Here is a 27,775-nt window from a genome sequence, read left to right as displayed (position 1 = left end):
GGGACTAGATTGCTCTTTGAGCCGGAGGAGAGAATGGTGTTTACTCAAGATATGCACTTTTACTGTAACTTCTTTCTCTTTAATTTACAGGAATACCTTGACAAATACTTCACAAAAGATGGTGACCAACATGTAGGTCAGATGGTAGCAGGAGGAAATCCCATGACAGGCAAAATCAAAGAAATGCAAACATTCTTTGGACTTCCAATCACTGGAAAATTAGACTACACGACTATGGAAGTTATGAAGGCTCCTCGCTGTGGAGTACCTGATGTGGAGAACTACCGACTGTTCCCTGGACAACCTAAATGGCCCAAAAATAGTTTATCTTACAGGTACCGTGTTTCTGTCCATGTATGTGTACTTGAAGTGTTCGCCCTGCATTTTATTCAATTGGAAAATCACAAGCAAAAAAACACCCACAGAATTGTATACAAATTCAGACATGGCTTGAGGTTTAAATAATTGAGCAACCAAGTATTGGATTACTTTTAGTAGTTTGCTTCATGTAATTGTATTTCACATGAGTTTACTTTATATCAGTGATCAATGGAGAGATGCCGGTTGGAGATTATCTGTCTAATGAACAAGCAATATGCAGTCACTCTTCTGGCTACCTTACTAAACGTTTCTAGTCATACTACCCATGCAAGTGCCAGACCTGGCCTTCGCAGAAAATATTCACTCTCCTTCAGACAAATATACAAATGTGTCTCTGGCTGTTCAAGGCTTTACCCGTTGAAATGGTCTAGCAGCACACAATAGACTCATAGGAAGCGCCCGGGAGAGCATATGCAGACTGCGTATGAGTAAGCCTTCTATGCATTTTACGCATAATTTTTCTCTGATCTTTCTTGACCATACAGCTAAATACATTTTCACTAAGGATTATTTGCCGTTACCAGAGACCACAGTGGCCAATCGCTTCCAAGATGTCACTTTCTTCCTAACTTACAAATGGTGACAGTGCCGATGAATAAATCACCCCGATAACAGCATAGCTCTCCATTCATCTTCTGCAACAGACACTAATGTCTGGTTCTGTCTCCTACATGCATAGCACTAATCATAGTGTTCCTAGGCAACCAAACCATCATGTAATGCTCCCAGAAAACCCTTTTACCAGATAATGTCAACCACAAGACTGTTCACTCAGAAAATTCAAATTTTCATCTTTAAACCTTCTCTGAATTTGTCAAATTCTAATACAATGAAATGATGCTCAGTCGTGTTTCCCAGTTGGGGAGTTTGTGCTTAGTCCTCCTTTAATTAGGTTGTAAACATTTGGTCAGTTACATAAACTTATTTGAAAAAGTGCTAATTATTAAATGCATGTGAATATGGGCAAAGCATTCATGTCTACATTGTATAAGTGAAATTGAGGACAAATAATCATCTATTATTATTTTTCCATTAAACATGGTCAAGTCTAGCAATTTTAGTTTTTTAGCCAGGCTGTGAAACAGATAGAACTATCTGTTTCACCATTCGCAAGCGAGTGGTGGCATCAGGACATAAATTAAGTAAATTTGCAATCTGCAGTCAGCAGAGCCACACTCACAAGCTCCTCTGATTTCTGGACTCACAACAAAGCTAGCACTGGTTAATTTGTAAAAGTGCCAGGGCTCCGGTCAGGAGGCAGCTCGCACCAGTCTATTTCTCCTGTTAGCGCTGCCTAAAACAGAACCAACTACTAACCATGAAAGTGGAGAGATCATGTGGCTTAATGGCCAGAGTTGGCAAGTTCCGAGCTAGGGAACCAGGTTCGCGTCTTGGCGTTAGCTCAACGTCCTGTGATTCTGAGAAAATCACGTAATCTCCCCGTGCCTACCAAAAATTAATGTGTCCTTAACTGGTGCTCATGAAAAGGACCGGCGTTGATAATTCAGTGCTGAGCACCGGAAACCATGGGCTCAAATTAAGCATTGATAGCTAGTACAGGAACTAAGCTGGGTCTTCGAGTTTTATTAGCTGTCCTTCACAGAGGCCTGAATGTAAAGATCTCTGCCGAATGGTTGCAATATGACCACTCAGATTGCCTAAGACTACAGTATTTTTCACACAGTGAGACTGGTTGATAAAGTCTTGTAATTTTCTGCACTAGATCTGAAGCCAAGGAACGCCGCAGAATTGTCATACATATGGCAGAGGGACATGAAGTGTGGAGCACCCTGTTTTGGAACTATGGCTCCCATTTGGAGAATTCCCACTCACTGCAAACAGAATCCGAATGGATGTAGCTCCATTCCTATATTATTCATTGCAGCATTTGATCTTTTCATCCAACCTTAGTGAATGGAATTGTGGGGAATTTTGATCCAAATGTAGTAGAGTTTGATAACAATGAAGACATTTCAGTTATTGCTTGTAGGAATGGCCAACTCGTACAGTTGAATTCTGAAATAAATGTTGATTCACTAGGGCACACAACTTTTCTCCAAGATTGAAGAATTTCCTTTTCCTGACTAGCGCTGCTTAGGTGATTACTGCACCTATGCAAACCATGACATGTCCAAGAAGACACATCCTCTGTGCCTGGGTTCGCAGTTTCAATGTGCATAAATGCTCTACAGTTCAGACATTTTATTGAGGGGTGTACTACTCGACATTGGGCAGCAAACATATGTAGCTGTGTCTACAGATGTTGCCAGTGGAGATTTTGATTAATGAACTCTTCCCAAAATATTTTTGAAGTACATATTTAGGTAACAAACTGTTAGGTAATTTACCGAACATTGTTCCCTCACATAGCAAATATTATCTCCAGTATGCCCGCACCTGCTTTTTTGCCATGGGTGCTTTCCCTTATGCCAAGAATTACCTCCAATATATGTCAGTGCCACAATGTTGCCATTAACAAAAATCTAAGAATTATCATAAGTGTGCCATTCCATGTTACAGACTTTCAAAACTAAGACACTTACATTTTCACTCTTGTTCACACTCACTCCTCCTCACTTACTCTGTTGAACTATCTTACTCCTCACTTACATTTTCTCACTCATACAACTACTCACTACCTACCCCTCACACTCCTTCTCCCTCATTCACAGAACACTCACTCTTACTCTCATTCACTGTTTCTCACCCCTATTCACCACACTTACTCAATGATTACCACTCACTCACAGACACACACACACACACTCTTTCAGACTTATTGGCTCTCACTGGGCCCGATTCACAGAACTAACTTAAGACAACATCCTAAACTTACTACCATTTTGGTATTCACAGAAGGCACTTACTCATTTAGGTATTCACAGAAGTTAGGAGCCCTAACTTTAGGACTCCTAAATGCCTTCTGTGAATACCGAAAATCTTAAAGCTAGGATTTTTCTCAGTTTAGAAGTCCGAAAGTTAGGAGTCCTAACTTTACTACTCCTAAACTGAGAAAAATCCTAACTTTAAGACTTTCGGTATTCACAGAAGGCTATTAGGAGTCCTAAAGTTAGGACTCCTAACTTCTGTGAATACTGAGATGAGTAAGTTCCTTCTGTGAATACCAATAGGGTAGTAAGTTTAGGATTTTGTCTTAAGTTAGTTCTGTGAATCGGGCCCACTCCCTTTAACTCACTGACACGCCTCCATACTTCCACTCATATTCACTCCCACACATTATCTCTCCCAAACTTTGCCTGTCACACTCATTCACTCCCTCACGATCATTCATTCACTCTCTCACAGCCACGGCCGGTGGTAGGTGTAACTGCAGGGCGGTGACGTAGGGAGGAGGAGGGGCAGGATGGGAGGTTGTAATGTATGGATTACGGGCTTTAACAGGTAAGTAAACCTATAAATAAATAAAACGAATTTCGTTGCGCACGCTGCATCACATTTGGTGATGCAGCGCGCGCAACCCTCCCCTCCTCCTCCCTACGTCACCACCCTGCAGTTACACCTACCACCGGCCGTGGCTGCTCTCTCACACTCACCTACTCTCACTCATAGACACACACACCCTCACAAATACATAAGCACTCACTGATTCACACTCAGTCTCATTCACTCACAAGCACACTCCTGGTTCCGGACTCCAGTACTAGACATAGGATCCTGCAATACACGATTTCTATACTGGAAATGAGGAGCCAGACAGAACAGCAGGGGCCGAAATAAGAGGGGAAGGCTCGCCAGCTTCACTTAGGGTTGAGGACATAGCCCTATCAGAAGCTGGGACAGGGCTCGAGACCCCTGTGTTTTGCTTGAAGAAATTGAATAAAAAGTTCTAATTGCATCAAAACGTTTGCATTGGGAGACTAAAAGATAAAACTAAAACACTTTAGAGTCAGAAAGACTAGTCTGCAATTTTAGCAGTAGAGTTTAAAACATTTATAAATAAATGACGCAGCGATTCAGGTTAACAAAATGCGTAAATGCAGAAGAATTTGTTAACAACAAGATTGTGAAGTTAAGATCAGAAGTTAGTGAGTAGAAATAAGGCATGCAAAGATTATTTAAAAAAAATAGTCAATCCTTCCTTATTTATGAGTTTCATTATTCTTTCCTTTGAGTAGTAAGATGTATAGATTTAAATGCAACAGCAAAATACGCATTTCTGTGCAGTGTGGGCTTAGGTCTATGATTGCTCTAAGCTGACCAGTTTTCATCTCTACTGAACAAGGTCCCTGCAAAGATGGCCAATGGACTATAATTGAATTAAGCCTACAAATGTCCGCGTCCCATATTTAGATTTAAAATTCGACTTTCGTTTACTTCCACCAGGAAAATTCCTCTCATTCCTCACTGAGAGTAAACTTCCAGTTGTGTGCATTTCTGCCCAACTCGCAGGGGCTAGACCTAGCTCAGCATGGGTTTAGGGAAGGACACAGCACCGAGACCGCCCTGATCAAGTCCACAGAGGAGGTTAGGAAGGCACTGGACGAAGGGGGTCAGGCGGTGCTGGTCCTTCTGGATCTGTCTGTGGCCTTCGATACGGTCCACCATACTGTTTTGGTGGACCGGTTAGAGGACTGCGGAGTCAAGGGAAGAGCACTGAGTATCCTTAAAGCCTTCCTGAAAGATCGGGTGCAAGTGGTGGCGATGGGAGATTTCGATTCAAGACCTTTCGAACTCCCAGGGGGGGTCCCTCAGGGATCCTCCCTAAGCCCCACTTTATTCAACATCTATGTCTCCTCTCTTGCCCCGGTGATCCGATCCTTTGGGTTCGAGTTAACATCGTATGCTGATGACACTCAGATTGTGGTCTCAGTGCTCCTGGGGAAAGAGTTAGGGGTGGCTGCTAGATTCCAGGACTGCATGTTAGCAGTCAGTTCTTGGATGGCAAAGAGTTGCTTAAAACTGAACTCTTCCAAGTCCGAAGTACTTACCTTCGGGTCCAACACAAATCTCTGGAGCCCGAAGTGGTGGCCGGAAGAGATGGGATCTCCACCATCTCCTACCTGGAAGGTGAAGAATCTAGGAGTGATCATAGACAATCTACTCTCCTTCAAACCTATCACCTCTTCCATACATTGGACGTTGAAGATCATCAGGAAGGTCCTCCCCTTCTTACTAGTTGGGAGCAGAAAGACGGTGGTGACTGCACTTGTGCTGTCACGCCTCGATTATTGTAACAGCCTTCTCCTTGAGGCTCAACAGGGACTGCTGAACAAATTTCAGGTCCCACAAAATGCGGCTGCCCGCCTTATAGGGGATCTGCCTAAGTTTTCATCGGTCACCCGGGAACTGGAGAAGCTGCACTGGCTCCCGGTGCGAAAGCGGATTCTGTTTAAATCCCTGTGTATTGTCTTTAAGGCTCTGCACGGTCAGGGCCCGGTATTTCTTCAGGCGCTCTTCCAATGGTATAGACCCGGCAGACAACTGAGGTCGGCCAGTTTTGGGCTGGTTAAAACAGCCCGATTCAAGAAGTTGTGTTGGGGGGCAGAAGCTTTGTGAAGGGAGCGACAAAGGCCTGGAATGCCCTTCCCCCGACCCTTAAACAAAATATGAACCTGTTGACTTTCAGAAAAAATCTGAAAACATGGCTTTTCACTCTCTAGTTGCGAGGCTTGAAGTTTAGGGAGTTATCAGTTCAGCGCCAGGACACCGGTTGTTAACAGTGCGCTTAAGAAATGATATAAATAAAATAAATAAATAAATACATACGTTTCATTAGTATAACAAGGTTCGTTGGACTTTTAACAAACATTACATGCTGCAAAAACCATCCACTGCCAGACGAGGCCTTGTTTTCTATTGTCTTGAATAAAATACGTCAGGGTAAAGTCACTGTGCAATCCTTTGTTAAGCCCCGCACGCTATAACACAGGACCACCGCAAAGTTTCAAGCATTCCCCTCTGGCCTCAGACCCTGTGTATGCACCTGCAGCACCCAGTACACCTCTCGGTCAATCTGGGTGAGGTACCATCTGATTAACTTTTATACATTTTTCGACAAAGTTAAAAATAAAGATGTTTTTGTTGCCTTCTTCCATATAATCAACCGGGGTCTTCTAGGATCATGTGTTCCAGATTCCTTGTCTTGTTCAAACATGTGTTTATGTCCAGGAGTGGCGTTCCAACCAGCATCCTCTGATAGGCAGTTTGAGTGGCTAAACAGAGTGGATATTTCATTGTAATTTAAAAAAATATGTAAAACAGCGAAGATATTAAATGGTCACTCACAGCACATTGCAACATAGGTCTCTTAACCGTACCACAGTGCACAGGGACAAACAGTCGTATGTTATAATTATAAACAATTATTAGCCTGTACCTCTATCATATGGATATGACCCTTTTTCCCAAAGGTTCGAAGGACTAGTCAAGGAGAATTCTGCATCTAAGAACATCCCATCCACCCCAGAACGCTTCCCTGTAGTGCTTTCCATTTTTAATGTAAGTCGAAATGGCAACCAGGTTTTCTCAAACTTGTTCAAAGCATCATGAACTAGCACAGTTAATCTCTCTCTCTCATAACAGACCAGGCTTTAATTCACCAGACTAAAGGGGGAGGAGGGGCAAGCTCTTGTTTCACTAAGAGTGCCAGCGAAAGCCGGACAGCCATCAAGTGGGTAGTGAGCTTGCCGGTTGGATAAGTGAAAGGATACATTTACTCCTCACTAGGAGCCCGAGTAAAAGGATAGAATGGTCCAAATGGAGTTTCGTTCCTGTAACGACTCTAACCTATCTGGGTCACCTCTTCCCAGTAGTTGCGAATCCTTGAGCGAGTCCACCACACGTGCACCACATCCCCTCCAACATAGCTCTGATCCCTATCCCATTGCCTTCACGCAGACAGTTGTGAGATACCGTCAGGTGACGATCTTATATGCGTTTTCTTTATGGTGCACACATATAGAAGACTTTTGCTGCCCTGGCCTACGCTTTTCTCCCATGTTTCCTCCTCTTTCTACCATCCTGTCTCCACCCCAGGCCACCATGTATGATGGGGATACTCCATATATGACTGGTTTATTGTTTTATATAGATAAGTTGTCCCTTTTCCATGGTCTGTTTATGGAATAAGGTCTTTAATGGAGTTCTGTCCCTATTGGCCTCTAATTCTAACCTGTCTATATTCCTTGTGTGGTTGGAGGTAAACTGGTCCACACACGTATCTCTGTATAAGGCTGTCACATCCTTGTAGAAGTCACTCTAATGCAGTGGATTCCCATTGGTTCAACGTGAGAAGCCAAGAACCGAATAGGACTGTAATGCATGCCGTGGGGTCTCCACTGTGCAGTCGAGGCTCAAAAATCTGCCTTTTCTAACCACCGTTTTGTTGTATAAAGCAAAGAACAGACCCTATCTCAACAAAGTTGCCAGACCCCTATCCTTGTTGGGGGCATTGGGGTGATACTGCATGGGATACCAATATGATCCTAGCTTAATTGCGTCTTCCCCCAAAAGATTTGTTTCTTTGAGCAGCAGCACAACCACTTCCTTAAAAAGCGCTTCGTAGATGAGGTAAGCCCTTGTATGGTGAGGGTGGTAAATATCAATGCAGTCACTACAAGGGTATTTAAAAAATGCTCACAGGTGGCATATAGCATAAGGAGGCAGCAGGCTTAGTCCCCCTCCCTTCCAGGTACAGTGCAGACCATGCATCAAAATCAGGTGCATGGTGTCTTAAATAGGAGGGTGGTCTAGAATATCTAGTGATGTGGATGGAGCAACGACCCTGTGGTGTTTTTTTTTAAACAAAAAAGTAAGCAACAACAACAGTAAGCCAAATCCGGAAACCGAAGATCCCAACAAGTGCATCATGACATATCTATGTCAAATAGCTTCAAACTTAAAAGAAAATAAGAAAAAGAGAAAAGTAAATAGACAGAAATCTCAAGTATGTTCACCTTCATATAATACGTAGGAACTATAGTGAAAAGGAAAGATGGTGGTGCCCCTACCAATGAGGTCCTGGAAGTCCCCAGAGGCTTTAAGATTTGTAGTGAGGAATATTTTGTCTGAATACCTGTGAAAAACAGTAACAATTTGCATATACATTCAAAGGTTACCAATTACACTCTTTATCCTTTCTCAAAACAAACAAGAAGTATAGAAAATCATATATCAAGTTGAAATCCAGGAGCTGTTCAGTCGGTCCAACAAGACTGTAAGTCAAACAGGGGCAGCAGAATCCTAGGGCCCGATTCACAGAACTAACTTAAGACAAAATCCTAAACTTACTACTTTTGATATTCACAGAAGTTAGGATTTTGTCTTAAGTTTGTCTTAAGACAGACTTAAGACAGACTTAAGTTAGGATTTTGTCTTAAGTCTGTCTTAAGACAAACTTAAGAAAAAATCCTAACTTCTGTGAATACCAAAAGTAGTAAGTTTAGGATTTTGTCTTAAGTTAGTTCTGTGAATCAGGCCCCTAGAGTGCTCACTGGCTGTTCCAGTTAAGTATCCAGTGGCGAAGCAAGGGGAAGGGGGCGGCGACCTCCCAACCATCCGCCTCCGTTTTTACCTGCACCGTAGGAATCACCAGCACACCCTGCCCTCATGCTTACAGGAGTCTGCCAGGAGACAAACGCAGAGACTGTCAAAGGAAAGGCAGAACATCTAGCTATACCACTGTAAGCATCCTCCGAATACTGTGGTTGAATGACCAGCTTGGAAATTTGCCGGAGTTTACGTGTCAGACAGCTTGCTTTATTTGTTTCTTGGGTTGTCCACTTGGGGCACTGTGAAGGGTCCGGGCACCGAGTCCTGATCACCGGCCACTGGGGGAAGGTGGAGAAGTTCCTGGACCTCTTGCAGCATTTGACTGAATATTGTATGTTGTCTCTCATTAGGAGTAATTGGAGTGGATAACCAAGCGATAGGGAATTTTCTGCTCTCCAAGATGAAACGTCTCATCTGTGAAGTTGCGGCTGCGGGCCAAAGTTGCTGACATTCTGGAAGATCGAGAGCTGATCACCTCCGAACTATATCTTGTCTTGAGACCTGTTCGCTGCTATGATGGATTCTTTAACTTTGAAAAAGTGGGCTCATGTCAACAGGGCCTTCTTCAGCAAGGGTGGTATCCGGTACGACAATCATTTTTGGTGCCCCAACATCCCATGAACGCCTCCTCGGATTCTCTCACTACCACCGGGCAAAAGTGCCCCTCATCTCTCCAATCATAAGTTATTGCTAAACACAGCAGCCCCCCCCCCGAGGTCAGCGCCCCCGCCACAGGTCAGCAGCCCTAAAGTCTGCCTTCATGTCAACACATCCGGGGACAGGTTCTGTTTCTACTGGAAGGTGAATATACTGTTTGTGTACAATCCAGCATCAAGTTGAAATCTGGGGGAAGCTGCAACAGCTGACAGAACAGGTCTGGGAGGTGCACCTCTAGAGCAGCATTAGCAACATCTTTATTCAAGCCTATAACATATTGGTATTCTGTTGAACCCTGTTTTCGTAGGACTCTAGTTTCTCCTCCAGCCAGCTGTGGCACAATTCCAACTTATCCCGCATAAGATTTTGCTCATCATTGTCGTGGACATGCTCCACCAGGGCGTTTTTAATATGGTTGAGTCTGTGTTCAGCTTTTTGTAGTGAATGATCAAGGTCAGAATCGCTTTCTGTAAGGCTTGCCAAAGTGTAGAAGTATTAGAAATGGGATTCCTTGTTACCTGAGGTATGCACAAAGGCCAGACAGGAACCACCACTCTAGTCAGGGTAAGGTAGATACACACTAAAAGACAATCTGTGCTCACCCTCTATTAGCTCGGCACAGTACAGGCAGGCTTATCTAAAGAGGCAATGTGTAAAGTATTTGTGCAACACAAACACACAGCAACTCAATGAATACACCACAAAAAGACTCCACACAGGTTTAGAAGAAAATATTATTATATTCTGAACAAAACATGATCAAAATAACAAAAATCCAATGTATAGAACTTTGAATATTGAATGTTAAAGGAATAAATACAGTAAAGCGCTTAGATGCAAGTAGGGCTAAAAATGTTACATTAGGTCATGCTGGACCAGAGCAAAGTCAAATTTCAGGTCGACCATGATGTAGCGCCAGCTGACTACAGGGCGCATGCAGGCCCTGGTGAACATAGTACCTTTCCTGGTCGCAAACAGCAAGATGCATTGATTTAGAAGCCGCGTTGAACTTCTCCATGCAGTGAAGGCGATGCATCAGTTCCGAAGATGGGTGCCTGGGTCGAGAGGAGTCAAGCAATGCACTGGATTCTGCCATGAAGTTGAGGGAATGTGTCGATCTCACCAAGCTGCAGTGGTGGCGATACGATGTCCAATGCGTCAATCTCTGTAAGCAAAATGTTGGTTCTGATGCAATGTGTCGATTCTATTCCTGATTTTGCGCAGGTTCTGCTACACACACACAGAAGATGCGTTGAAATCTCTGTTGCAAGTATCTGGGCCACTTGCAGTAAGCCAGACACAGGAGCAGGGGTAGAGAATTTGATATCCCTGAGTCTCAAGCAACAGAAGGCAAGCCAGCAAAGCCCTTGGAGATCACTGGAAGTGAAGGCAGAGTCCAGCTCTCCTTCAGCAGAGTCAGAGAGCATAAGGCCGCAGGGCAACAAACAGAAGAGGAGGCCTTCCAGATCAGCAGTCCAGTTTAGTTATTTAAGCAGCACAGCAGCTCTTCTGGCACAGCTTCAGTTACAAGTCCAGTAGTGCCTGGTTTTAGGGAATCAGAGGCCCAATACCTATACCTAAAAGAGCCTTTGATATGGGGGTGACTTCAAAGCAGCTTTCTGAATTCCACAAGTATCTGTTTCAACCCAGTCCTGTCTGCCACGCTATCTGTGTGTGTGTGTGGGGGGGAGCTAATCAGTTCTTTGTGTGGGGAGAGGATACTTCCTCTTCAGGTGAAGTGTTAGCCCCTTACTTCAATTCTTTCCACTAACTGCAGAAAAAAGTCCACTTTCTGAAAGTGGCATTTCGAAAATAGTAATGTTAAATTCAACTTCACCAGTAAGGATGATTTATCATTACCATTGCAAACACATGAAACATGAAAAAGCTACTCCTCTCAAATCAGTAATTACTGCTTAAAAGTGTATTAAGGCATTCCAAATGCTGGCCTATAAGAGAAGCAGGCCTCCCTGTAGTGAAAAACGAATCAGGCTGGTTGTCACTTCCAGGACATGTGGAACATAAAGGAACATGTCCTACCTTTTTCTTGCGTAGCACCCTGCCCCTTGGGTTACTTAAGGCCTATCTTAGGGGTTACTTATATGTAATAAAAGGTGGGTTTAAGGCTTGACACGTAGTTTTATATGCCAAGTTGAAGTGGCAGTAATCTGCACACATAGGCACTGCAGTGGCAGGCCTGAGGCAGATTTGAAAGGCTACTTCTGTGGGCGGCACAATAAGTGCTGCAGTCCACTAGTAGCATTTGAAGTACAGGCCCAGGCTATATGGTATACCACTTTACAAGTAACTTACCAGTACAACAAATATGCCAAACAGGTTTACTCTAATGTCATCATGTTTAGGGGAGAAGCACATGCATTTCAGCACTGGTTAGCAATGGTAAAGTACTCAGTCCTAAGGCCAACAAAAGTATCAGCAAAAACAAGAGATAAAAGGCAAAATGTCTGGGGAAAAACCACCCATAAGGATGACAGGTCTAAAACATGTATTTTTTAAATTCAGTTGAACAATAACTGGATGTCGGCCATTGCTGATCGTGACTGCAATCCTGGGTGGCAAGTGTGGAGTTCAGAGGTTCCAGTTGGGGTGGGGCTGACACTAAATCGTGAACTTGCTATTTATGCCCCTCAGACTGCTGTTGGAGAATCTGCTTTATCAATGGCATTTTTGTTCACTTGGTTTTATTGGCTGCTATCGTTTTCACCTCAGCATGGGCCTATGTGGTACAGCTAGGATGGGAGCAGAAATACATTTCCTTTTACGCCATGTGCGAGGCACTAAAGTAGCCAGTAGGAGGAGCACCCCAAAACCTCACCGGGGCAGCTCAGATCCCAAAGTCGCCGGGTGTGGAGGCCTGAAGGTTTAATCAGATAACTATGTCTCAGGTCCACAGTCCTAGCATCGAGATACCACTTTCTACTCAATCAAGAAATCTGGGAGTGCATGATCCCCCCTCCAAAAAGTGAGCGGCCCACAAACTAGACGGGCACAAGAGCACGCATAAAGCCAGTGCCTCATGTGTTGGTCACTCCCTCTTAATGGAGCAGTGTGGCCCTGCATGGGTTGTAGTGTCTGAAAATTAAAGCAGGAGCTAGATAGTTACTTCTCTGCATCTTAATCTACCTAACGAGCCTAGCTCCATCCCACTGGCACTAGCTATCACTTAGCAGTCTTCGTGAAACCCCAGGGCATTCGGAGCCACCACTTCGTAGCCCCTGAGGCACAGGGGTCCAGAAGGCAACCTCGGTGTCTGCAGGCCGCAAGGCTCAAACCTTTTAGGATGGGGCACAGCAGGGGAATCAGAACCCTTTAAACAACCTTACCAAATGGAGTCAGGGCCAGATTTAAAGCTCCAGGATAGAAGCGAAGTGACCCACAATCCACCACTTGCAGGTTGTTTCAACTTCTGGGTCTTCTCTGTCAGTGACTCTTTCCTGCCCATTCGCACCCACCAACTTGGATCACCAGCAGTGCTCGGGCTCACTTAGAGTTGGATTTTGAGGTATCCTAGCCTCTATTCGTGGGCTTGACAAGGATTTTGGGGGTCTGAGGGATTTCTCTAACACATGGACACATGTTATCAGGTTCTACTGTGGCCACCACAGATTCCTTATCCATAAGTCATGTACACATGGGAATGTGTTGAAGCCATGGAAAGCAAACCTTTATAAGACGACGAGACCTCTGCCTAAATTCCCCCTTTTCAACGATCTCTTCCACAGGTGGCATATCTCTTAGCCACCTTTCTTTTATCCTCCTGTTATTTGCCAAGTGTGATAGTTGTGTCAGTTGGAAATTGTCAATCGTATATTTCTGAAACTGAAACTACTATCATTTACCAATTTAAAGACAAGCAGTCAACAAATTTAGCCTTTCCAAGGAAGGTCTCTAATTTCTGACTCTTAGGTCAAGATTTACTAAAATTTTGTGTTTGGGTTGCATCACTTTTGTGGTGCAGCCCTGATGCAAAATCAATTTTTAGCAGTTACTAGGCCACACAAAATCGGTTTGAGTGGCTTTGTGTGGGTTAGTAAATACAAAGTAACGCAAAAGCCACACATTGCTCTGTGTTGCATTACATGGACGTTCTTGCACACATAGAAAGAGGAATATGTCTTTAAGGAATGTTTTTGTGCACTGATGTATTCCTTTCTGCTCAAAAACAATACTGCTTGCAATGCAGGCACTCTTGCACCATGGTGCAAGAGTGCCTGCATTGGTTCTAAGCATCCATAAGTGCACCAGCACTTACAAGGAGCTGAACAGTGACATATCTTGGTAAATATTATGTTGTTTAGCTCTCTCCCATACACGCAACGTAGCACAGCAACTTGCCTTGCTGCACTGCGTTGAGTGAACTATTAGTAAATATGGCCCCTAGCTTTAAAGATAACTTTTGGAACTCACAAGGAAAGTGTTGATGCACATTATAGAGGGTTCTGCACCAAGTACATTCTAATGTATTGAGTTCTTTAAACCAGGAGATTTCATGTTTCCCCCATTGATAGTGATCTTTAAATAATACATCTATTAGTTTTAGGGATTGTAGTTATAGGTATCTTTCATCTTTCCTGAAAGCTTTACTTCAAGATATCTACTCAAGTACTCAGGACATCATTCCACAGCAAACCATGATCTTTAAATAGGCCAGCACAAGTCATTCTGTCCACTTTAAGGTCCATATCGTGAATTTAGATCAGGTAATTTTAAAGCCCCAAACCCTTTACAAGCTATTTATAATGGACAGCAGAGTAGATAATAAGTCAGATGAGTGGGTCAAAAAGCAGACTATCACTTGAGAGTAAAATCACTTGTGGTACCCCAGTCCAGGGAATAGCCCTTTAAACTGTGAGTTGAAATATATTTCTAAATTAGGTGCTCCAGGAAAAAAAGCAAGCCATAATGATGAATCCAGACATCACTACCTTATGCACCTGGAGAAAATTACAGTTGAGTTTCGAGTACCAATTGTAATTATACTTTATTACAATGTACTTTTAATCAGAAAACCAAAATCTAGTACTCAAAATGGGGACAAAAAGTTTAGGGGACACAGCAAATAGCCCTCGTTTCCCACAATTGTAATTACTTAAATAGATGAAATCAAGGTAGAGTGTCTTGTATCCATCAATGCTGAGAGTGATAACAACTGTATGCGATGGCAAAATATATGGTAAACAGCTGAAATGTGATTACTATACCAGTCAATATGTCTTCTGTTTTACAGAATTGCAAAGTATACTCCTAGTATGAATCGTGCTGATGTTGACAGAGCAGTGGAGATGGGACTAAAGGCATGGAGTACTGCTACACCTCTGAATTTTGTCAAAACAAACAATGGTGAAGCTGATATAATGATATCCTTTGAAACTGGAGGTACAATACCAAACATTCTCCATCAATATTAACTTTGAGATATTACTTTTACATCGGTAAATCTTAACTGTTCTCCCCTCATCAGATCACGGGGATTCCTACCCATTTGATGGTCCTCGGGGAACACTAGCACATGCCTTTGCGCCAGGAGAAGGACTGGGCGGTGACACTCACTTCGACAATGCTGAAAAATGGACGGCTGGTACAAATGGTACTTAATATTATTATTATTAGGATTCCTAGTAGTAAAAAGTCATAAATAGTTGAGAAACGTTACCTAAAATCCTTTGAACATAGCAACGGTTTGAAAAGCTACTTTCTTCCTTGCACTTTTGCCAAGGCTGTACTCAAATTAACAGGATGGGATACTTTGTTGTGCTACCAGAGTTTAAATCTTCAGATTTATACATTTTATTTCTTGCCTCAGATCTAGATGAAATTTGAGGATACTTTTACACTGCAAATTAGTCATTGTGATATAAAATTCCACATAGTGTTGGTTGTTCCATGGGAACAGAGTAGGCATACTATACAAAAACTTCTACCCCCTCCACAAATTAAATATATATTTTAATATTTTTGAACACCCATTGAAAATGCTACCGAAATTTCAGCTATATTGACAAAATGTAGACTAACTAATCTTAACTCCACATCTACGTCCCTTGATCATATATGTATGCAAAATAGGAAGCAGAGAACTCTGGGTAGTTCCCAAATGTAGGTAGAGAGCAGAGAGCAGCTCCTATATAGACCACCCTGCAACACCAGTGACACTCTGTATCTGCTCACCTCAAATGTTTGTTTTTGTAGCAAAGTTTTTAAGGAAAGGATTAGCACAGTGCCATCCATGCAGAGTTAGAAAGGGATAAAGCCTTTTGTTGTGATGAAGGACTAGTGGAGTCCGAAACGCGTCATCTTTGAGGAATAAAACAGCAACTCAAGCCATACCTTCCAGTGGACCATGTCTCTCAATTCGCCGATGGGAAGTTGGAGAGTCATCTGTTTATATATATATATATATATATATATATATATATATATATATATATATATATATATATATATATATATATATATATATATATATATTAAAACAATTCCCTTGCAGGCATAGAGTGACGCATAAATTATGCAAAAAAGGAGAGAACTCTGGGTAGTACCCAAGTTTAGGTGGAAGGCAGCTCCTTTATAGAGCACCCTCAACACCAGCGACACTCTAAATTTGCTCACTTCAAATGTCTGCTTTTCTATCAAAGTTTTTAAGAGTAGAATTAGCACAGTGCTATCCATGCTGAGATAGAAATGGACAAAGTATTTTGCCATTTGTACAGCAAAGTCTTTAAGCATAGGATTAGCACATTGCTATCCACGCCGAGCTGTAAAATGACAAAAGCCATTCACCACTCCAGGCACAATATTACAGCTTTGGATTGGTAAAATACCATCCAAGCTAACCTTAAATGAATAAAAGCAACCCCTGACATGCTTTTGTCATTTTACAGCTCGGCTGCCTTCCACCTAAACTTGGGAACTACCCCCAGTTCTCTCCTTCTTTATATATATGTATATATATATATATATATATATATATATATATATATATATATATATATATACAATCCAAACCTGAGGTTTTGCTGGTACAAAGCAGGCGCTGACTCCGTGGGATCTTACTTCAGGAAAAAGTTTTTATTTTTACAAAAGAAAAGATAGACGCGTTTCGACGGCTGTACCGCCTTGCTCACAACAGTGAATGCTAGTAAGGTAAAGCCTTTTGTACAAACATGCTGCTGATTGGTCAGGGCGGTTCGCATCTCAGAAACCATGGTAATATTAAGTTTCGTGGCCATTTAGGATGTTATATCGTTCCTGCACAACGTTATTTTTGTACCACCAATGTGTAAATAATTTAAAATTAAAACAAAATAAAATAAAATAAAATAAATTATGACTAAAGCGTGGCATGAATAACAAATAATTCACATTGTTATTGTCACAATTCCCATTACTCTCCCGGTTAGTGAGGTTCATGCTCATACTTCGTGGGACCTATGCTCTATATATAAGAATCCTTCATAAGTTAGTACCTTTATAGATGTATGTTTTATATAAACGATTGTAGGGGTTGGATACATTCTATGTTGGCCTAATGCCTTGCTTATAATAGTTCATACACAGGGGGGAATAAAGCCCAAGTGGGCAACTTAATTAACCTTGCATACCATTGTGTCACAATTTTTTATAACGTCCCAACACTGCACAATTGTTAGAGTATTGTCATACATCATAGTCATTATCAACATTTCAAAGGTCCCCCATATATAGTTCATAATCTAAATTAAAGTGCAACAACCACCTAATAAATCATGTGTGTGTTGTGTTTATAACATAATTTTCAAAGCCTATGTTTGTAGCTCAGTATTTAGGCTAATATATCCAACTGTACGAAGGATGTGGGTTTGGGTCCGTAAAGGCAACTAAGTGACAAAATAGTTCTATTTTACTCATTATAAATGTACACTAAGTGCTTCATCCGCATTAAGGCCATGGGGGGCCTTTGTATTTAAGAGGATAATGTAACGGGATTCAAGTCTCCGCAGGGCAAGTAACCTATTCCCTCCTCTTACGCTCTTCTTTACATGATCCACGACAAAGTATCTTATATTGTCGGCATCTCCTCCATGAACCTTATTTATGTGCCTAGCCACTGGATACGTGGGGTCATCGTTAGTGATTGCTCTGAGGTGTTGTAGCACCCGCACATGGGCAGGGTGGATAGTGCTGCCCACGTATTGTTTTTTGCAACTACATTGCAAGACGTAGACTGCATAGTCCGTCTTGCACGAGTAGTTTTCCCGAATCTCCAGTGGTTGTTTCCTATATGGCACATCTAATTTTGTCATGTTAAGGCCATACTGGCACGCTTTGCACTTTATGCACTTAAAGAAACCATTGCTGCTTTTCAGCCATGGTGGTTTATTCCTTTTCAGGGATGGATTATTTACAAAAATCTCATCCTTCATGCTTTTTGCCTTTCTAAAAGTGAGTTGTGGGACTTTATTGCACTTGTTGCCTATCACTGGGTCATTACGTACTATTGGCCAATGCCTATAGATGATCTTTCTTACTTGTTTATGATAGGCATTGTACCCTGTGATCAAGCGAGGGATGTTAGTGCTTTGTTTAGACATTGTTGCATTAGGTGCATGTTTGAACAATAGATCTCTTCTGTTCTTGGTGTCACTCTTGCTTGCTGCTATTTCTAGCGTTTGTTTAGTATACCCTCTGCTGGTCAGTCTGCTAAATAGGTTTGCCTTAGACTCTTCATATGTTTCTTCTGTGCTACAATTGCGTCGCATTCTCAAGCACTCTGCATAAGGGATACTGTTAATTAGGCTTCTTGGGTGAAAACTGGAGGCGTGTAGGATCGTATTACCTGATGTTGGTTTACGGTATGTCTTAGATTGAATCTTGCCATCCAACACAAATAGTTCCAAATCTAAGAAATTGATCCTACTTCTGCTGGTAGTGCATGTGAATTTATATATATATGTATATGTGTGTGTGTGTGCAGAAAAAACACTTCCGAAAAAAGAGAGTAAAGCAGGGTGAGTCCACAGAACAGAACAAAATGCGATGTTCTGTCCTTCGGCTTAATTGTCCACAACTGAGCCTCCTCTGCTCCCCTAACACGCCTCAGCTTCAGATTGCAGGTGTCCATTAGGCAGGGGCGGCAAAGACAGTGCCTGCAGCCCACAACGAGGTTGGGTTAACCTCGCCACTGCCGGTTTTCTTCCTGTGCTCCGAAGCGGGTTCATGACCATCCAAATTACTCTGGTGCAACGAAGAACTGAAAACAGTCCAAGCCTGTGATGTCCGAACCCAAGGTGAGGCGGGGTACTCGGTAATGGCGTCTCAGGCTGACGCGTGAATATGTGCAGAAAAACCCCTTCCGAAAAAAGAGAACAGAGACCCAAGGGGATACTTTTGGAGGCTTTATTGTAGAGAGTGGTGGATGCATTTCTGGCTGTTGTGCCGTCGTCAGCGCCCAAAGCCTCCACAGGTATAATGTCACTGTGCTCAAAGTCCCGCCACTCTTTTGAACTCGATGTATCGAGTCCGCACCTCCCCCAGAAGAACTTAAGGCAGCACACCTGTGTAGTATCCCGTGCATCTGGGAAAACTACAGGTCCCATATATATATATATATATTACCTACTGGCGGTCGCCAGTAGGTATATATAGTTAGGATTTTTTCTCTATGGGTTTTTTGAAAATTCTATGTCTAATAACTTTGGCGTTTGTGGACGGAATTGGCTGAAACTTTCAGGAAAATGGAACATTTTGTTTCTGAGCAGCCCTTGAAAATTTGGGGGGGGTTCGTCAAGGGGGGGCTGAGAAAAAAGGGGGGTCCCAAAACGTGTTTTTAACATTGAGTTTTCCATAGGGCGGTTGGCCTCACTTTTAGCCCGAACGGGTGAATGGATTTGCACGAAACTTGGCAAAATTGTAGGGACTGGTAGCCCGATGTGCCTTTTGTAGGTCTCAATATATGTGCTACAGTGGATTTTGAGAAATTAACGTTTAAAAAAAGATATATATCTGTAAGCGCGGACCGGGCAGCGGCCTAGGACGCGTACTTTTCGCGCAACGGAGCTTTGTGAAGCGAAGCTGATTGGTTCTCCGGCGTCTGTCAACATTCCAAACAGTCCGTAGCGGCCGCCATCTTGTCTCTCGGTAGGATCGAGAGACAAGAGGAGGCCAAAGCGAAGGGGCAAATGACCATAAGGGGGAATAGTAGATCCTCGCTGACCCCCTACGTTTGATGTGGAGGTTTTAAAAGGGCTCCGCGGGGCAAAAAAAAAATAAAATAATAATAATCGAACGGCTGAATGGATTTGCACGAAACTTGGCAAAATTGTAGGGACTGGTAGCCCGATGTGCCTTTGCTAGGTCTCAATATATGTGCTCCAGTGGATTTTGAGAAATTAACGTTCAAAAAAAGATATATATCTGTAACAGCGCACCGCTTCGCGTACTTTTCGCGTTACGGAGCTTTGCGAAGCGAAGCTGATTGGCTCTCCGGTGTCTGTAAACATTCCAAACAGTACGTAGCGGCCGCCATCTTGTCTCTCGGTAGGATCGAGAGACAAGAGGAGGCCAAAGCGAAGGGGCAAATGACCATAAGGGGGCATAGTAGATCCTCGCTGACCCCCTAGGTTTGATGTGGAGGTTTTAAAAGGGCCCCGCGGGGCAACAAAAAAAATAATAATAATAATCGAACGGCTGATGACCATAAGGGGGCATAGTAGATCCTCGCTGACCCCCTAGGTTTGATGTGGAGGTTTTAAAAGGGCCCCGCGGGGCAAAAAAAAATAATAATAATAATAATCGAACGGCTGAATGGATTTGCACGAAACTTGGTAAAATATTAGGGACTGGTAGCCCGATGTGCCTTTGCTATGTCTCAATATATGTGCTTCAGTGCATTTTGAGAAATTAACGTTCAAAAACAAGATATATATCTGTAACAGCGCTCCGCTTCGCGGAGATAAAATTATATGTGTATTACCTAGCTGTTGCTAACACCAGTTAGCGACGGCTAGTAGGAGATAGCGACCATCTTGGGTCCCACTTTGCATGTGAGTGATATTTATCACTAATGACATGCAAAGTGGGCATGCCAAGATGTTAGCGACTGGAAACAGTCGCTAACATCGCTATCTCCTATTATCAACTTTTGGAAATATTCGAGATAAGCGCGAATATCTCCAAAAAGTAACAGCTGCCCTGAGCAGTTCTTAGCCATGTTATCCAATGGGAGGTGGATAACATGGCTAAGAGCATTAGCTCGGTAATGCATGAATATCGCGGAGTTTTCAGCGACATTAATGCATTGCGCTCGTTTTTTATCGTATTTGCGATAAACCTTGATAATAGCAAGGTTTATCTGCGATAATTTCTGACGGTAAAAAAATCTTTGCAATGCATCGTTAGGGATAAATATCGCTTAACTTTGGTAATATGCCCCAACGTCTGTTAACGTTCGATTCGAAGGAAATCAGGAATTGTTGAAAAACATTGTGTGCGCCATCTTGTCTTTTTTCAAATGCCACACTTTTGTCGTGCACGGCAGCCATTTTAGATGCCTTGACCAGATCCACTCTGTGAACGCTGTCGATCCTTAGCATGGCTCCCCACCCTCGCAAGCATCTCCCCCAGGCAGTGGTCACCCCCGCTCTCTGTTTTATGCATGGGTAATAAACCTCCCCCCATCTGCGCTGTTCTTCCCTGAGAATCACACCCTGTGCCCGCCCGACACCTCCCTTTCGCCCTATTCACTACCGCACCCTCTGACACTCCTTTTCCTCTGTGTCCGATTGTCCAGGCCGGTCCTAGGCTATCAGCTAGCCCTGCAGATGTAGTTTATGGCCACAGCTGTAAAGAATCACCCGTCTTCAAAGGAGTTATAGTAGATCAAGGCCCACACTCGATGAGATCCGTCACAGCAGAAGCGTTGCTATTATCTGAAAACCATTCTGTATTGTGATTGGGGAGGGGACCGAGCGTGAAGCGGAAGATTCCAGGGATGACTCTTTGTACATCAAAGTTTTTACAATTATGTGTCACATTAAAAATATATAGCACTCCGACAAAGTAGTAAGATTATAAAACTTTAATAATTTATAAATATATACAAGAAAACAAAAATAGTAATAACATATAAACATTTTTAGAGAAAAACAACGAAGTAGCGGTCGGCTGTGCGAATAGTCCCAACGCAGCACAACGTCCAGATTTCCGGCGTGGGGCGTCGCGGGGGGTGGGTGATCAGTAGCAAACTGTTGTGCGAATAGTTCCAAGGCAGCAGAACGCGCCGAAATCTAGATGACACAAAAGTGATGTCTAGTAAGTTGCCACCCAGCAAATAACGGCGTGGGGCGTCGCGGGGGGTGGGTCATCAGTAGCAAACTGTTGTGCGAATAGTTCCAAGGCAGCAGAACGATGGCACCAAGGTGATGTCCAGTAAGTTGCCGCACTGGTTTTGGTATCCTACAATGCTGCTCCGAATAACGGCGTGGAGCGCCCCGGGGGAGGCGGCGTGAACGGGCCTCTCCAGGTGGAGTCTCGTCTGTTGTAGTGGGGCGCCCCTTTACCGTTTCAGTTGCCATTCCGTCCGCTTTTGGTCCACTGTGTCAAAATCCGCCATTCAGCTGAGTTGCGCCCACTCTTGCGGTGCAGCGATAGGCGGCTGTCACAGGACTCTCAAAATGGCGGCAGGCTGTTTCCTTTTTGGGCCTGGTCCACTGAAATGGCCCTGGGACACCTTGGAAATCGGACGCTTGTCTGCTAGGTCTTGGACCCCATTCTCGAAAGCGTCCCCTCCGCCTTGAGAATTCATCAAAAGTTTTGGGGGCCCCGACTCCTGCAGGCTTCTGGTGGGGAGCGGCTGCCATGATTGCTCGCGGAATGACCACGACGGAGCTACGAGATGGTGGTGCTCTCATGGTGACGCCAGCTTCAGTCTGAAACATCCAGAAACAAGGTGGGGCTTTCATCGTTTGGGGGAAAAAAAAAGTTTTCATCCAATGAAAAGTGTTGTTTTTAGGTCACATGATCATGCCTTCCATCATTAGGAAACCAAAAGTAAAATGAACCAATGAAAAGTTTTATAAACAAGTCACATGACCTGTTATGCGGCATAGGGTGTAAAATGCGGAGAAAATACGTTGGCACGTGAGGCGGCGTCAATGTGGAGGCTTTAAAAGGGCCCCGCGGGGCAAAAAAACAAAAACAAATTTTTGTTTTTTTTGCGTGGGTAGCGCCCGGTACGCGTACCGGGAAGCGGTCGGAGGAGCGTACTATGAGGAGAAAAGAAAGACAGGGTATAAACATTTTGGCAATTTTGTTATAAATGGAAGGTAGTTCTGAAAAGAACTGTTTTTTTATTCTTTTTCTTTTTTTTCTTTTTTTTAATGAATTTTCTGAACAATTTTTTGATTTTTTTTTGGATTTTTGAAAACTATTTTGTGTTTTTTTTGTGTTTTGTAAGGGGGAAATAACAAAAAAGCAGGGTTAGAACATGTCTCAACAGGAGCAAAAAAAAAAATAAAAAGGATTCATTGTTTTCTCATCTTGTAGCATTTATGATTTTCTCCAGCTCGGTTAATCAAAGTAATACTCTTCTCTCCATAAGCAATAGTTCCTCCACAATATATACAAACTATTTTGTAGTGTGCAAAAGGAGCTTGAATATTGGGGATTATTTCTCGGCCTTCTGGTCCGGCGAATGAGCTTTGACCCCTGTTGGTGCTGGGGATGACATCTGGGGGGTTGGCAGCAAGATCCCTTACTTGTGCTTGGGAAAGATTATTAGGATGCCATCGCTCCATGTGGCGAATCATTGTATGATTGCCAAAGCTGTATTTCTTGTTGGGGTTGCCACGAGAAAGTATATTTTTGCAAATCAAACAAGACACCTGGGGTGCATTGACCTTCTTTTGTCCAGGTGGAATTTTAAAGAATTGCCATATGTAGTGGTCTTTAATATGGCTCTGCCTTGGTGTTTCTGGCAGGAACTGCCTTACTTGCTCTTCCTCCTCCTCCTCCTCTTCGTCCTCATTATCTTCCTCTCCACCAAAGTCCAGTGTTGGTGGTGGTCCTTTTGGTGGTGGTGGTGGTGGTGGTTGCTGAGAAGCACCAGCTGCAGCTATTACAGAAGCCATTGTGAAAAATAGGTCTTGCTCTCTGGAAATAGAAAGTAAGAATGAGGTAAAAAGAAGGAGGGGTTTTCATCATTTGAGAAAAAAAAATAGTTCTAAACCAATGAAAAGTGTTATTTTTAGGTCACATGACCAAGCCTAACAACATTATGAAACCAAAAGTGAAATGAACCAATGAAAAGTGTTATTAACAAGTCACATGACCTCTCACGCTTATGTTACGCGCTGCGGAACGCGCCCCGGATAGCTTCCGGGTCGCTGCGCTTCGCGCCTTGGTCCGCGCCCCGGAGCACTTCCGGGTGCGCTAACGCGGTACGTCATAAGACGCATTACGCGGTAACGCGATACGTCGCGCTTACGCAACGCGCCGCGGATCGCTTCCGGGGAGCTGCGTTTCGCGCCTCGGTCCGCGCCCAGGAGCACTTCCGGGTGCGCTAACGCGGCGCGTCATAAGACGCATTACACGACAACGTGATACGTCACGCTTCCGCGACGCGTCACGATAATGATTTCTAACGTGGCAGTTGCGCTAACGGAACGTTTACCGGTTCGCGGACCGGGTCGCGGCATCAAATTGAGCTAACGGGAAGCTTCTTACATCATTAGGAAACCAAAAGTGAAATGAACCAATGAAAAGTGTTATTACCAAGTCACATGACCTGCTGTGTTTACGTTACGCGCTTTGCAGGGCCTCCCGGTTTGCTTCCAGAAACCTGTGCTTTGCGACTCGGTAAGCGTACCAGTTCGCTAACGTAGCACGTCATATGACGTATCACACGACAACGCGAAACGTCATGCGGACGGGAGGCGTGATGATGTTGTTTTCTAACGCGGCAGTTGCGGTAAAGAAACGTTTATATGCTCGCGGTCTATTTCGCGGCATCAAGGTCAGCTAACGGGAAGCTTCCCGATTCGCGAAGCGGGAACGAAGAAAAAAATATATAAAAAAAAAAAGTTATTAATAAACATATAAAATATATTTTTGGATTTAAAGAAGAATACATTTTACAGGTATAGATATTAGCTTTTAAAAAACCAATGAAATTCACTGAAAAAACCATAGGTTATAGACCATATATAGTTAGGAATTAGCATTTACAAAACCTTGAAAATTCACTGAAAAAACCATAGGTTATACACCATATATAGTTAGGAATTAGCATTTAAAAAACCTTATTTTACTCACACAAAACCATTGAAATTCCATATATAGTTAGTTGCACTAACTATATATCGCGCACCCGCAATCCACTGCTGATGATGTCACATATTACATCATTCATGACATGGTCAGTGACATCACTGATGACATCACTGATGACATCTCAAATGACATCACTGATGACATCTCATTTGACATCAATGACCACATCACTGATGATATCATTCATGTGACAATACAATGCATCTCCTCACATTTTAATATAACCTCTGTTTCACCCAGTGTTAAAAAGAGTATAATTTTTGAAACCATTGACACACCAATACTAGTTACTACATACGCACTCACTGATTGCTACGTCTACACACACCTTCACTCATTCACCCATACAATCATTCATACATACAATCACTCATCTTTACAACACTATCATATGCACTCATACACCTATACAGACACTCACAGTCTGCCACTCATCCATGGAGTTACTCACACACCTAGTCAGTCCTGTAAAGAATCAATCACACTTCCATTTTCTTGTCTATACAGTTAAACATAGAGCACCTTACATTTTCAAACATATACTAACACATACTTACTTTCTTATACAATCATTGATACAAGTACACATTGATCTGCACAGAGTCACACACCTCCCAGCCAGCCACACACACACTCAGTCTCCCATACAAATACTTGGACAATCAATCAATAACCCATATAGTTAATCATATAGCTACTGATCAACACATGCAGCAGTTTACAGAACAACAGACATAATGATGCACAAATTAAGACAGTTTAGTCACTAACCCATGCACTCAGTGAGACACATTTAATCACTCACTCATACATTCAGTCATGCACCTACTAAATCCTTCGTCCAGACACTTATACATCTACTCATTCTTCAATATGTAAAACATATTTAAACTTTACAAAAACACACAGTCACTGGATGATGTCATCAGTGATCTCATCAGTGATGTCATTTGAGATGTCATCAGTGATGTCACTGACCATGTCATGAATGATGTAATATGTGACATCATCAGCAGTGGATTGCGGGTGCGCGATATATAGTTAGTGCAACTAACTATATATGGAATTTCAATGGTTTTGTGTGAGTAAAATAAGGTTTTTTAAATGCTAATTCCTAACTATATATGGTGTATAACCTATGGTTTTTTCAGTGAATTTTCAAGGTTTTGTAAATGCTAATTCCTAACTATATATGGTCTATAACCTATGGTTTTTTCAGTGAATATATATATATACATATATATATATAGTACCTACTGGCGGTCGCCAGTAGGTATATATAGTTAGGACCTAGTTACCATAGGAAATTCCGAACATTCTATTGGGAATAACTTTGGCGCCGATTGAGGGATCTGCCTGTAATTGTCTTTAAATTTGCCTCACTCTGCTCCGCTCCTTCCCTGGAAGTTTCGGGGGGATTCGTCAAGCGGGGGCCGAGAAAAAAGGGGGGTCCCAAAACATGTTTTCCCCATGTTAATTTCCATAGGGACATTCTGACAAGGCTACAGCTCGAACGGCTGAACGGAATTACACCAGATTTTGCAAAATGGTAGGGACTGGTGTGCAGCTGTGCCTTTTGTATGTTTGGTGTAAATCCCTCCAGTGGTTCTTGAGAAAATTGAATTTGAAATTTTTCAAATGGCATTTTCTATGGGACCTTTAGACACGGCTACAGCCTGAACGGCTGAACGGAATTACACCAAACTTGGCAAATTGGTAGGGACAGGTATGCAGTAGTCCCTTTTCTATATTTGGTGAATATCCCTCCAGTAGTTGTTGAGAATTTGAATTTGAGCAAATTATATATCTATATGCGCTCACCATTCTATTGGGAATAACTTTGGTGCCGATTGAGGAATCTGTGTGTAATTTTTCAGAATTTTGGCAAGCTCCGCTCCGCTCCTTCCCTGAAAGTTTCTGGGGGATTCGTCAAGCGGGGGCCGAAAGGGGGGTCCCAAAACGTGTTTTCCCCATGTTAATTTCCATAGGGACCTTTAGACACGGCTACAGCCCGAACGGCTGATTGGAATTACACCAAACTTGGCAAAATGGTAGGGCCTTGTATGCAGATGTGCCTTTGCTATGTTTGGTGAAAATCCCTCCAGTAGTTCTTGAGAAAATTGAATTTGAAAATTTTCAAATGGCATTTTCTATGGGACCTTTAGACACGGCTACAGCCCGAACGGCTGAACGGAATTACACCAAACATGGCAAAATGTTAGGGACAGGTATGCAGTATTGCCTTTTCTATATTTGGTGAAAATCCCTCCAGTAGTTGTTGAGAAAATTGAATTTGAGCAAATTATATATCTATATGCGCTCACCGTGCGCGTACCGTACGCGTACGTGCGCGTACCCTTACGTGCGCGAGCGAGTTTCTGATTGGCTGGCAGTCGACTGTCAACATTCCAAACTGTCCAAACCAGGAAGTGTTGGCCACCATCTTGTTTTTCAGGAGAACTTAGGCACAAGAGAGCCCAAAACAAGAGTGGAAAACACAAAAAGGGGGCAGGGTAGAGACCGCCCAACCCTTTAGCCCTTCTCAGGGGGTCCCAAAAGGATGTCATTTGAGATATCATCAGTGATGTCATCAGTGATGTCACTGACCATGTCATGAATGATGTAATATGTGACATCATCAGCAGTGGATTGCGGGTGCGCGAAATATAGTTAGTACAACTAACTATATAGGAGCAATGTCAATGGTTTTTTAAATGCTAAATCCTAACAATATAAGGCCTGAAACCTATGGTTTTTTAAGTGAATATATATATATATATATTATATATATATATATATATATACTAGCAGCCCGTCCCGACTTTGTCCGTGTATGATAATGTATGATTGTAATGTGTGTGTGTCGTGAGTTTTAATGATTGGCCAGCGTGAATGTGCA

General features: G+C 42.8%; 1 protein-coding gene across 1 annotated transcript in view; it reads left to right on the top strand.

The window, feature by feature from the left end:
* LOC144772579 (matrix metalloproteinase-20-like) overlaps nucleotides 1-27,775 on the top strand; it is a 198,650-nt gene that overhangs the window by 54,084 nt on the left and 116,791 nt on the right. Inside the window, exons 2-4 of the mRNA XM_078657008.1 lie at nucleotides 91-335; nucleotides 14,798-14,946; nucleotides 15,032-15,157. Coding sequence (XP_078513134.1) covers nucleotides 91-335; nucleotides 14,798-14,946; nucleotides 15,032-15,157 — 520 coding nt within the window. The remainder of the gene's footprint in view (nucleotides 1-90; nucleotides 336-14,797; nucleotides 14,947-15,031; nucleotides 15,158-27,775) is intronic.

This window comes from Lissotriton helveticus, chromosome 8 (genome assembly GCF_964261635.1).
Source record: "Lissotriton helveticus chromosome 8, aLisHel1.1, whole genome shotgun sequence".
NCBI classification, from domain to species: Eukaryota; Metazoa; Chordata; class Amphibia; order Caudata; family Salamandridae; genus Lissotriton; species Lissotriton helveticus.
The sequence above is the reverse complement of the archived record's forward strand: the minus strand, read 5'-3'. Positions and strand labels throughout refer to the sequence as shown.